This window comes from Vanessa cardui, chromosome 22 (genome assembly GCF_905220365.1).
Source record: "Vanessa cardui chromosome 22, ilVanCard2.1, whole genome shotgun sequence".
Lineage (NCBI taxonomy): Eukaryota > Metazoa > Arthropoda > Insecta > Lepidoptera > Nymphalidae > Vanessa > Vanessa cardui.
This window is the reverse complement of record NC_061144.1, coordinates 463,635-477,337: the sequence shown is the minus strand read 5'-3', so window position 1 is coordinate 477,337 and position 13,703 is coordinate 463,635. Positions and strand designations below refer to the sequence as shown.

Below are 13,703 nucleotides of genomic sequence, written 5' to 3'. Positions count from 1 at the left end.
AGATTTTTAATATAATTCCTCTTCATAGGCTTCCTTTCAGATTATTCTTGTATTTCAAGGTGAAAGAATAATAGTTTCCTTCGTAGAAAGAGGTATTCTGTAGTAGAATACATGTTGTGCTAGCGGTACTGACCGTACTCAGTACATACATTTTTCAATATACTTTAAGAAATACTAGTCCATAAACTAATTATCTAGATCTGGTAAAATACATATTGTTGGAATAAACAAGCAACATCTGCGTCAAGTCACGCAACTTTCCTTTAAAAAAAAGGCGGGAGATTCGTAGTTGACAGATTGAGATCGCGAATATAATTATTACGGTGTAATGTGATTATTGATGGTTATTTGTGTTGTAGACTAAATGTTTTTCTTTTGTGGTAGATTGATTGTTATTTTAAATTAAAGATAATTGTTTTAGAGGTTATTATACCTAATTTCTACTTCTGGTTCTAAAAATATATATATACATATTTACTATCACAATATCGAAAGATGTTATGCTATCTCGTATATTTATTTAAAACAGTAATTTGAAATGAAAGATATCGTTTGATAAAATATTATATATTATTGATAAAATATTACAAACTTATTCCATAAAACTTACTTAAAATCTATTGTACTTAAAAATATATAATTATATTAATAATATTTACAAAAGTAAAATTATCATGTTACAACACTATGGCGTATCACAGATAAAATATAAGTGATGGAATTATTTAATCTATTATTTAAAAAAAAAATGGTTTACATTCATATTAATATAAATTCCAACAACAAATCCTTTTATCAGTCAAAGAAACATTTTAAACTAATATTGTATAGTATGACACAACTTAGACCGTTAGACGTAGCATCGGAAAATGCAATGAAACCGATTACTGCCGATTTATACAACCAATAGAAACCGCTCCGTATCGCGCCATTCGACGCTATTCGTCGCTATAGATTCTCGCGTCAGTTCAACCATGTCGACGTGTTAAATTGACGAATATATTAATTCATATTATATTACAAGTTATTACGTTTATGTAAAGATCATATTCACGTAAGAAATAAATATTAATAATTTGGGATAGCTTACTTAATTCGAGTGTGATTTGTTTTACGAATATTGCCGATGCTCTACATCTAAGTTGTGTCGTACTATACTTATTGCTATACTCTTTTTGACAGTTATTTTGACAGTTGAAAAAATTTCATGTAGCTATTGTATCATACGACCTTTTTCAGTTACGGGGTATAAATCTACTGAATCTTGAAGGCGCGCCCATCCAAGATAATAAAGCATGAGAAGAGCCTTATTATGTGAATATCGATCTACAATATATAGATGTTCGAATTTAGGGAGGCTAATTCGTGAGTGATTTTTTTGTTTGTCACAAAAAATGTATTTTTTTTACTAAAGAGATTTATACATTTCTTGTATATTCTCAAAAGGGTGCTTTAAAATCTTAATGGAGGATGAAGACATCGTTGGAAAGAAACTTTTTTCCTGTTAAATTATGTTACATAAAATGATCTGTAAAACGGAATATTAACTAATGTTACAGATAGACCAAGATATGCAAAATTTAATATTGGTAACAGGGTTTGCTGTAAATGCAGACGAATTGTCTCAGGAAGTTTTACCATTGACTACACTAAAGGTTTGTTATTCAAAAAGGTCGAGACTCTTTTGCGAGTGTGCAACATAAAATCATAGTTTAACTTTAGTTAAAATGCTGTTAAATTCTATTCAACATCAGTATTCAAATATACGAACATATAACTCTGAGCGCCCTAAAAGTCCCTAATCTACTTATAGAATCTTCAATAACTCTGTTTGAAGGCTATCGTGAAAAATATAAAGTATTAAATGCATTTGAACTGGATGTACAGTCAGAGTAAAAAAGTCAGTTTTCAAATTCATTCCTTTATCAAGTATTAAACTCTTATTACCTTTCGGATCTAAACATCAAATCATTGCGACGCAATATGTCATTCTCGATCGCTAAAGCAGATTATCGCTCATACTGAGTACACGAAAATAGATCTTAAGGTGACGAGCGTTCTCTTACCCTGACTGTACTAAGTAATGTTGTTGATAAATATATTATTAAAAAATATGAAAGTCGAATAGATATAGAAATACATGGAATTCGAGTTGGACCCCAAAGCGAAGCTGGATGATACACTCACCTAAGGGAAAATATAAATAATATAATACATGATATAGATAAAATTTTTAAAAAAGCAGATTTAAACCATAAAACTATATAAAAGGTTTTGAAAATTTTAAACGTAGTAAATTGCATTTTACAGATAAAATAGACACACAGGTTATTGTTAATCATATAAAAGAATTTGTAAGTAGTAATGAAGCAACACTGGTTAGTTAATATTAAGTTAGTTAAAACAAATAGTTAAATGAAAATTGTGCAAATATTCATGATGTTTGTGGTAATTCGTAAGTCAACAAAACTAAAAATTAGAATGCATAAACGAATCAAATTATTTCATCACAAGCTTAAAAATATTAAAAGAAGTGAAATTAAAACTGATGTTAATACAAATATAATAGAATGCTGTTAAAACAATTTCAGCATTACATTATCATTATTAGAATATGATATGCGATATTGATTTTGTTGATTATGACATTTCAAGGATACAAGCATCAAAATAGCGTGAAGGTGAGTCGGTTTTCTTTCGAGTGAGATAGAAAGTGAAATGTTTATAAATAACTCATAGTTCATCCATTTAAATAACGACATTAATTTCGTAGTTATTAAGGTGCATAAAAACACAATTAATATTCATTCTTCATAACAAAACATAATTGTAAATTCATGCTTCAGCAAATTAAAAGTTAATTTAATTTTGTCTCTTATGCGAAAAAACTTAATAATTCATCTAAAAATCATATAAAAATTATCACAGTGCAAATTAAAATTCTATAACTAAATATAATTGGAAAATGTATTGAAATTTCGAAAGAGAGACAATTAATTACAACATTCAGGTCACGGGTAGTAAATATATGTTTTTCACCCTTAAAGTTGTTTTTGGATGTATTACGGCATCCAGAAATACAACAATACATTTCGATAGCTCAAATTATAAAAAAATATCACGATAATTCAGAAATATTTTCCGTTGTTTGACATTAGAATATCTGAAATTGAGGGTAAAAGTTTTGAATATGAGTCACGAGATGGCAGAGTCATCACTACGCACGGTGCCTATACTACTATTATAATTGCGAAATCAACTCTATATATTTTTCCATCTGTCTTGACAGTCTGTTTTTCTACCACGGCGGCACTACTGAATCAAATTTGACGAAACTTTGTTTGTTTGGTTGTAGGGCTATGTGCGAGCCCGTCTGGGTAGGTACCACCCACTCATCAGTTATTCTACCGCCAAATAACATTACTCAGTATTGTTGTGTTCCGGTTTGAAGGGTGAGTGAGCCAGTGTAACTACAGGCACAAGGGACATTACATCTTAGTTCCCAAAGTTGGTGGCACATATACGAGGTAAGGAATAGTTAATATTTCTTACATGTGTCATTGTCTATGGGTGATTGTGACCACTTTCCATCAGGTGGCCCATCTGCTCGTCCGCCAACCTATACCCTAAAAAAAATGGTGTATCAAGAATTTCCAGGATAAACATCTGCTACCAAATCAAACCTTATGGATGAACGAAGACTCGGGTGACAACTAACATACTTATATATGATACAATTATTTCAGTGTGCGCCTTCAATCCGAACATACAAAGATCATCCCTGTACAATATTAAGGACACCTGGTCTTCGACAATCGACAGCATTTTGCAGCAAAAGATTCCTTTCATCATAACCTCCTACAACATAGAAGAGTTAGAAAGAGACATATCGCGAGTGAAAGAGATATCAAGATATAATTTCAACGTTGTTTCAGAAGCGAAACACAATCCCTTCAGTAGTCTCAGACCGGACAGAAATTTCATAACGGATCACGAAATACCTTTGTTGTTTAAAAATTATTGTTTTAGTATACTGTGTGGTGCTTTTTAATTGTTTTTTTTGTTAGTGTTTTGTTCACTGTTATTTATTTCGTATTAAACATTTGAATTTATACTTACTTTTATTAAGTGTCCTAAGATCTCAATTCGATACTAAAAAAATATGTAAAATACTTTATAATCTTAACAGGCCTTCCAGTTTATTTTTGAACTTTAAGGTGAAAAAATAATAGATTCCTTCGTAGAAAGAGGTATTCTGTAGTAGATTACATGTTGTGCTAGCGGTACTGACTGTACCCAGTACCTACATTCTTCAATATACTCTATGAAATACTAGTCCATAAACTTATTATCTAGATCTGGTAAAATACATATTGTTGGAATAAACAAGCAACATCAGCGTCAAGTCACACAACTTCCCTTTAAAAAAAAAGGCGGGAGATTCGTAGTTGACACATTGAGATCGCGAATATAATTATTACGGTGTAATGTGATTATTGATGGTTATTTGTGTTGTAGACTAAATGTTTTTCTTTTGTGGTAGATTGATTGTTATTTTAAATTAAAGATAATTGTTTTAGAGGTTATTATACCTAATTTCTACTTCTGGTTCTAAAAATATATATATACATATTTACTATCACAATATCGAAAGATGTTATTCTATCTCGTATATTTATTTAAAACAGTAATTTGAAATGAAAGATATCGTTTGATAAAATATTATATATTATTGATAAAATATTACAAACTTATTCCATAAAACTTACTTAAAATCTATTGTACTTAAAAATATATAATTATATTAATAATATTTACAAAAGTAAAATTATCATGTTACAACACTATGGCGTATCACAGATAAAATATAAGTGATGGAATTATTTAATCTATTATTTAAAAAAAAAATGGTTTACATTCATATTAATATAAATTCCAACAACAAATCCTTTTATCAGTCAAAGAAACATTTTAAACTAATATTGTATAGTACGACACAACTTAGACCGTTAGACGTAGCATCGGAAAATGCAATGAAACCGATTACTGCCGATTTATACAACCAATAGAAACCGCTCCGTATCGCGCCATGCGACGCTATTCGTCGCTATAGATTGTCGCGTCAGTTCAACCATGTCGACGTGTCAAATTGACGAATATATTAATTCATATTATATTACAAGTTATTACGTTTATGTAAAGATCATATTCACGTAAGAAATAAATATTGATAATTTGGGATAGCTTACTTAATTCGAGTGTGATTGGTTTTACGAATATTGCCGATGCTACATCTAAGTTGTGTCGTACTATACTTATTGCTATACTCTTTTTGACAGATATTATGACAGTAGAAAAATATAATGTAGCTATTGCACCATACGACCTTTTTCACTTACGGGGTATAAATCTACTCAATCTTGAAGGCGCGCCCATCCAAGATAATAAAGCATGAGAAGAGCCTTATTATGTGAATATCGATCTACGATATATAGATGTTCGAATTTAGGGAGGCTAATTCGTGAGTGATTTTTTGTTTGTCACGAAAAATGTATTTTTTTTACTAAAGAGATTTATACATTTCTTGTATATTCTCAAAAAGGTGCTTTAAAATCTTAATGGAGGATGAAGGCATCGTTGGATAGAAACTTTTTTCCTGTTAAATTATGTTACATAAAATGATCTGTAAAACGGAATATTAACTAATGTTACAGATAGACCAAGATATGCAAAATTTAATATTGGTAACAGGGTTTGCTGTAAATGCAGACGAATTGTCTCAGGAAGTTTTACCATTGACTACACTAAAGGTTTGTTATTCAAAAAGGTCGAGACTCTTTTGCGAGTGTGCAACATAAAATCATAGTTTCACTTTAGTTAAAATGCTGTTAAATTCTATTCAACATCAGTATTCAAATATACGAAAGTCCCTAATCTACTTATAGAATCTTCAATAACTCTGTTTGAAGGCTATCATGAAAAATATAAAGTATTAAATGCAGTTGAACTGGATGTATAGTCAGAGTAAAAAAGGCAGTTTTCAAATTCATTCCTTAAACTCATATTACCTTTTAAATCTAAACATCAAATCATTGCGACGTAATATGACATTCTCGATCGCTAAAACAGATTATCGCTCGTACTGAGCACACGAAAATAGATCTTAAGACGACGAACCTTCTCTTACCCTGACTGTACTAAGATATATTGTTGATAAATATATTATTAAAAAATATGAAAGTCGAATAGATATAGAAATACATGGAATTCGAGTTGGACCCCAAAGCGAAGCTGGATGATACACTCACCTAAGGGAAAATATAAATAATATAATACATGATATAAATAACATTTATAAAAAAGCAGAATTACGAGTAAACCATGAAACTATATAGAAAGCTTTAAAAAAATTAAATGTAATAAATTGCATTTTACAGATAAAATAAACACACAGGTTATTGTTAATCATATAAAAGAATTTATAAGTAGTAATGAAGCAACACTGGTTAGTTAAGATTAAGTTAGTTAAATGAAAATTGTGCAAATATTAATAATGTTTGTGGTAATTCGTAAGTCAACAAAGACCAAAAATTAGAATGCATAAACGAATCAAATTATTTCATCACAAGCTTAAAAATATTAAAAGAAGTGAAATTAAAACTGATGTTAATACAAATATAATAGAATGCTGTTAAAACAATTTCAGCATTACATTATCATTGTTAGAATATGATATGTGATATTGATTTTGTTGATTATGACATTTCAAGGATACAAGCATCAAAATAGCGTGAAGGTGAGTCGGTTTTCTTTCGAGTGAGATAGAAAGTGAAATGTTTATAAATAACTCATAGTTCATTCATTTAAATAACGACATTAATTTCGTAGTTATTAAGGTGCATAAAAACACAATTAATATTAATTCTTCATAACAAAACATAGTTGTAAATTCATGCTTCAGCAAATTAAAAGTTAATTAAATTTTGTCTCTTATGCGAAAAAACTTAATAATTCATCTAAAGATCATATAAAAATTATCACAGTGCATATTAAAATTCTATAACTAAATATAATTGGAAAATGTATTGAAATTTCGGAAGAGAGAAAATTAATTACAACATTCAGGTCACGGGTAGTAAATATATGTCACAACCTGATCAGATGCAGCGTCTGTTGTAAATGAGGATTCGTTTTTATCTTCATATATAACTTCAACTTTGTTATCAATTGTACTGAACTCATTATCGCCACTCTCTGTCACTGTAACACTTTCATTGTTTCCCAGTGTTATAAATTCATTGTCTCCACGTTCTGTAACTGTAACACTTTCACTTGTATTAGAATCCTCCGCTGTATATACATTTGTATTTATATTTTTATCAGTTGAAAGAATTGTATCAGTGGAAGACGAGAGATTAAATGTTTCTGTATTCGTATCGTATTGTGTGGACGTTTCATAATTTAAATCAGTTATATTTTCTACCAAAAAGTCGTCGAATTCCTCGTTGAAGGATATCAAATCTTCGTTGCTTTCTTCAGTTGTTGAAAAATGTGTAGACTGATTATTTTCTTTATCGTAAGGTAAATCAACTTCGGTTGTATGATCAATTTCAAATGTAGTTTCTCTAGGTACTTCTTCATTGGTTGTTGAGATTTCTGTATAGCTTTCAGTACTATTGTTTACAAATTCATCATTAATTGTGATGCTTTCATTAGAAAAATTGGTATCTAAGTCTTCCGAGTTATCATTGTTAGATAACTTTTTTACTGTTGAGTCGAAATCTGATGTAAGATTTTTCATTTTATTATGTTTTCTTTTTATATATTGTTTATCATTTTCGTTTTCTATGTTGGAATTTCCGTTTAACAAAAAGTCTATTATATTTATTAAGACATTTTCATTTTTAGATTTAACATTGTTATCTTCAACATTAAAAGAATCTTTTGAGGTTGTATCACTTATTGATGTTGTAGTGTCACTAACAATATCAACTATTACATCTGTAGCAGGAGTCAAAATTGGCTTTTGATTATCGTCCAAGGGTAAGATATTGCCAATGGAAGAATCCTTTAATCTAATGTCTTCATCTTCATCTTTATATTCGTCTATATTTATTGTTTCATCAAAATGCTCAATTTTTTCCTCTTCTATCGCAAGATGTTCTATAAAACCTAATGGATCTTTTGTGATTAAAGAATTCAAAGAATCTGTATCTTTAATAATTGGCGCTTCGGTAACTTCTAAGCTATTGTTATTATTTGAAACTGTTTCGTCTACGATATTTCTAGTCGTTTGTTTGCTACTTGAACTTTCATTATAATTATCACCTTTTATCAAAGCGTCGAATATCATATCAACAACAAGACTGTCGTTCAATGTCTTTATATCAGTTATATCTTCTGTTTTATTAAAACCTTTCTTTTGTAATTCTTCTTCAACGTTTTGTGAAATATCTTGAGAGTAATTCACTGGTGGTACCCAATCGTAATCTGGGTCTATTTCTCCCTTTCTGATAAAGCTATTGGTGCTGGTCTCGGTAGATTCGACAGCACTTGTTTTATTGGTCATATTTATATCACTGGTGACAGTATCATTAACAAAATTAAGTTCAGGCGGTGTTTCTATCATGACGTCATTGGCTATGTTTATTTTTTTAATGTATTTCGCTACAGTGGGTCCGAGAACTTTTTCGACGTAAGAATATAGATTATTGCATTTGCTGACAGTATTCACGTCGTTCGAACTTCCCCATATGATGAATCCGGATGCGTTTGATTTGTAAAAAGACTTAAGAACAACATTAAGATCTTCCTGGAACCAGAAATTAGTTATTTTATTGATTATTTTAGGACATCTTATTGATATTTAGACTTTACTTAAACAATTGCAAAATTATTTATATTTTTATGTAAGTAATGAAATAAATGAGAACTAAATGAATCAGAGGAATTAATACATGATTCTTAGTAGAAAATTTTGGGTTTGAATACAAGCAAATTCATAGGATACTTCAAAGAAAACATTTCGAGGAGGACGTATCATTTAGAAGGCAGATTTGAAAGTATTGATTTTAGTAAACATACTTCTGTCATATATCCACCTTCACGATACCTAAACCAATAGTAAGGCAGTATTGGTGTCTCGTATCGTCTGACTCGATTGGCTTCCCGGACTCGACCTCGAACTAGCGACCCTAACTGATCTGAGGATAGATTTCTTGAACTGTACACCGATGGATACAGCGCTGTGCTCTCTGACCACATCCAGTAAGTTCTGAAAAGATAAATTATGACATTCATATAACTGTTGATTTTCAATATATGTATATACTCGTATAAATTTAACTCAACTTTATTGACATAAACTCTGTAATTAAAACAGTAGAAAAGAATAATTACTGAGTATTTGGAGGGTTTTTAAGAGTAGAATATACTTTCCGAACCGGAGGTAATTTGACATTTAATTAGATACCAATCAGGGGCCTTTTTATGGTATAGGTTGGCGGACGCGCATATGGGCCACCTGATGGTAAGTGAAATAAAAGTAGTTTAAACGGATTTTAATCGCGTATATTCAGTCTACCCGTGACCACGAACGCTGTAAAGTGCTCGAAACGTCGGGATGTTAAAAATAATTAATATACGCGATTAAAATCCGTTATAACTAGTTTTATTTCAATGTGTAATAATCGCGAAAATTTAAGGCAACATGATGTTAAGTGGTCACCATCACCCATAGAAAATGACGCTGTATAAAGCAATATATAGCAATAGTTAATATTTCATATTAACTATTCTTTACATCGTCAACCTTGGGAACTAAGATGTTATGTCCCTTGTGCCTGTAGTTACACTTAAGACTAGTAATAATGAAATATTTTGTAAAGTATAGAAACATTCTTTTCATCACACATCTCGCCATAACGAAGTTCGAGTGTTCGAGCATAACTAATGATGTGAGCTATATTTTTTCCCAAAGCCTAAATTGGAGCAGATTTATGAAGTAAGTCTTTAAATATGTGAGTAAAGGAGGCTTAGCTCAGTGAGATATTATTGGGTCATTTTACTTCTAAGCTTACTAATTAATTAAATTAGAAAAAGGTATTTCGTTTTACAAAATATTTTCATGAGCATCATGTACTGTCCTAAATGGAAATAATGAGAAATACAGACATATTAAGTTTAAGGAGAAAATAAAAATTAAAAAAATATACTCACATATCGTTTTCAGCTAAAACATTCGGAGCACAATCCTCCTTTGAATTCTGCCCCGCCATGTTGAAGCAGTGTGGGAACCCGTAGTATCCCCAAAGCGCTTTAGGGCGCATTTGCTTCGCAATGGATATCGTTGTCTGCATAAATGTCCTGGCAGACGCTTCGAAGCGTTGCTTCGCCTGGAATTTTTAATTTTGATGCTATTATTCATTTTAAATTTGCAATTCTTTGTGGACTGATTTTATTGAATTATTTAGAAGAAATCACAGATCGAATCGCTACGCTTGATCACGGCAATATATTATACCTTAAGCAACACAACAAACTATTTTCTATACTGGATTATTTACCAGAGGAAGACAGACTTTTTTAAAAACCTTCATTACAAATCGTCGTACGCGTTCGTTCTTACTACAGGGACATCATCACCGGCTTTTGTACAGGCAACTTTACTAGTATATTTTAGTAATATATATAAATCTTAGGGGAATACACAAGTAACAAAAAAACATTCCTACATCATCAACAGCCTGGAAATTTCGCATGGGTTAAACCCTCGTCTCCCATTGAGAAGAATGTTTTGGAACATATTCCACCACGCTGTGGTGGTATTTCTATGAAATCAGGCACATTCAGGTTTCTTCACTCTTCCTTCACCACCGAGCACGAGATGAATTACAAACACAAATAAAGCAAATTAATATTCAGCGGTGCTTGTCTGAATTTGAATCTATAATGATCAGTTAAGATGCACACGTTCTAACCACTGGGCCATCTCGGCTCGTCAAAAACATTCCTTCGTACCAACGTAATTCAAAGCTCATAAACTAATTCCTATTGAGCGATGGGTAATGGGTTACGTCGTTGCTCTAATTACAACATTGCATTATTGAGGACGCACAGATTTGAATGAGATTGCGAAACGCTGTGATATTAAAATTATGTGGGCTGTGCTTCTAGGATAGAACACTACGTTTATAGACATGTACTTGCTCTATGAACCATTTTTTTAAATAATACTAGTAGCCAGGGCTTCGCTTCTGTTTTAGGGTGTCGGTTTTCGTGTGTCAGACAAAAAAGGTAAGCCTATGTTCTATTTTGGAGTTTAAGTTTGCATCATACCAAATTTTATAAAATATGGTTCAGCGCTTTAGTCGTGAAAAAACGACAGATTTACTTTCACATTTAAAATATGAATTAGATTATATTGTCTAATCGATGGAAGAATTAGAAATAGAAACATATCTAAGATTATACATATAACCACCGATTTGTTCATGATTTGATCAGCTCTATTGTATGTCTCTTGATTTATCAGAAGCGTATAACCTATCCTTATTTACTATACAACAATATTTTACTTAACTACTTATATACATACATTTTTATTTTACTTTTGCAGCTACGATAAATACATCAGCAACATACAAAAAACCATTTCTATCTAAAATATTTTGAGCCTTCTGACGGTAAGTTTGCTTTGCCTAAAATAATTGGTAATGCTACATGTACTATGTCCCTTATGTTGTAGTTAAATTAGCTTACTGACCCTTCAAACCGAAACATAACACTACTACGAATTACTTCGTGGTACATCTAAGTGTTAATTAAATTTCAAAGCTATTTATTAGTCTTTAATCCTTCTGTGGTTGGAACAGGCCATAAGTATAAGGTTACAAATCAGATCTAATCAACTAATATAATTTATTTAAGTAGGATCTAGCAAGAAGTTTGAAATCGTGATTTTTCAATATTTATGATGATGTCTCCCTTAGCTGATTTTAATCATAACGGTCGGTCTTACATAGATTTAAGACAAAAATTCCGAACAGTAATACTTTATTTATGTATCCATTTATTCTCATTATTTTAATTTTTCTTGAATAATGATCTCTTAAAATTCTAAATTATCGTAATTGTTTTTGAATCATTTATTTTGTCCCATAAAGCCTGCCCTATTGAACTCTCAGTATTATCATGTAAAAATTAATTAGGACCGGTTTAGTGTTAAGCTATAATAAGGTAACAAACATGCAAGTAGAGTTAATTTCAATTATTGATTTCGCATTCGAGTATAGACAAACACAATCCTATTAGGTGTATAGAACAAGTGGCTTGTCACTATAATTATCTAATTTATAGCCTTCGACCTAGAACTTATAAAAGATAACTATACTAATATTATAAATGTGCAAGTAACTCTGTCTATCTGTCTGTCTCTAAAAAAGGACATAGGCTATTTTCTTCCTGATCTATGACAACGAACACCCTAAAACACGAGAGAAGCCGCGGACGAAAACTAGTATAAGAACATGTGACTTATTTGTCATTATTTGGTGACAGAAAGACTGGTCTTTTTTGGCTACTTTTTTATGATATAGGTAGGTGGATAGGCTGCATGATAATAAGTGGTTGACGCCGCTAATAGATGGCACTGTAAGCAATATTGATAAATCCTTACATAGCCAATGCCATCATTCTTGCGAACCAAGATGTCATGTCCCTTGTGCCTGTAGTTATACTGGCTCACTCACTATTTAAATCGGAACATAATATACTGAGTAATGTTTGGTTGTAGTATATCCACGTGAGTAAGGCCTTCCACCAACTATTGCCATAAAAAATCCTTCTCACCTCAACCAACCTCCTTCTCTTTTGAAGTTGTTAAGAAGTAACACAGGTTCATCACGAAAGACAAGATCCTAGCAAAACCTCAAACCTTTACCATTTTTTTTTATGGTTTAGGTTGGCGGACGAGCATATGGGCCACCTGATGGTAAATGGTCACTATCACCCATAGACAATGACGCTGTAAGAAAGATTAACTATTCCTTACATCGTCAATGTGCCACCAACCATGGGAACTAAGATTTTATGTCCTTTGTGCCTGTAGTTACACTGGCTCACCCTTCAAACCGGAATACAACAATACTGAGTACTGTTATTTGGCGGTAGAATAACTGGTGAGTGGGTGGTACCTACCCAGACGGGCTTGCACAAAGCCCTACCACCATTTTCAAACCACTTGTTATGTTACCTCTGCGTTAATCCAACTCTTGGGCCACCACCAATGCAATTTCTTCTCGATCTCACAGGAAACATCCTTGTACGGAACTAGAGTACCGAAGTTCTGCCGAAATATGGGGCGCCATGATTCGAAATCTATTATTCCGATTCCTGAAATAGGAAAATAAAAAAAATTTAATACACATTTAATTTAATACTAGCTGTACCCGCCTTTGTAAAGTAAAGTAACAGCTGTAAATTTTCCAATGCTGGGCTAAGGCCTCCTCTCCCATTAAGGAGAGGGTTTGGAACATATTCAAATTTGTTGGAATGTAACAAAAAAGTAATTAATGTTAAGTTACTCCTTATCACATCAGCTTTATGCCAGTGAAAGTCCCATCAAAATCGGTCCAGAATTTCCCGAGATTCGGATTCGGAGTCGAAACAAACAGACATACAGATAAAAATTGAAAATAGTATTT

At 31.6% G+C, this 13,703-nt stretch overlaps 1 protein-coding gene across 2 annotated transcripts in view; it reads right to left on the bottom strand.

Annotated features, from left to right (window-relative positions):
* Positions 1-2,017: 2,017 nt before the first annotated feature.
* The window catches only part of LOC124539318 (hyaluronidase PH-20-like), a 29,230-nt gene continuing 17,544 nt past the window's right edge, over positions 2,018-13,703 (bottom strand). The window contains exons 3-7 of one of the 2 annotated variants that reach the window (XM_047116679.1): positions 13,253-13,392; positions 10,219-10,394; positions 9,085-9,274; positions 7,146-8,812; positions 2,018-3,030 (exon numbers count right to left, since the gene is read on the bottom strand). In XM_047116679.1, the coding sequence (XP_046972635.1) occupies positions 3,012-3,030; positions 7,146-8,812; positions 9,085-9,274; positions 10,219-10,394; positions 13,253-13,392 (2,192 nt within the window). In that variant the 3' untranslated portion in view covers positions 2,018-3,011. Of the gene's footprint in view, positions 3,031-6,046; positions 6,309-7,145; positions 8,813-9,084; positions 9,275-10,218; positions 10,395-13,252; positions 13,393-13,703 lie in introns of those variants that run through there. The other variant, XM_047116678.1, reaches the window with a different exon arrangement.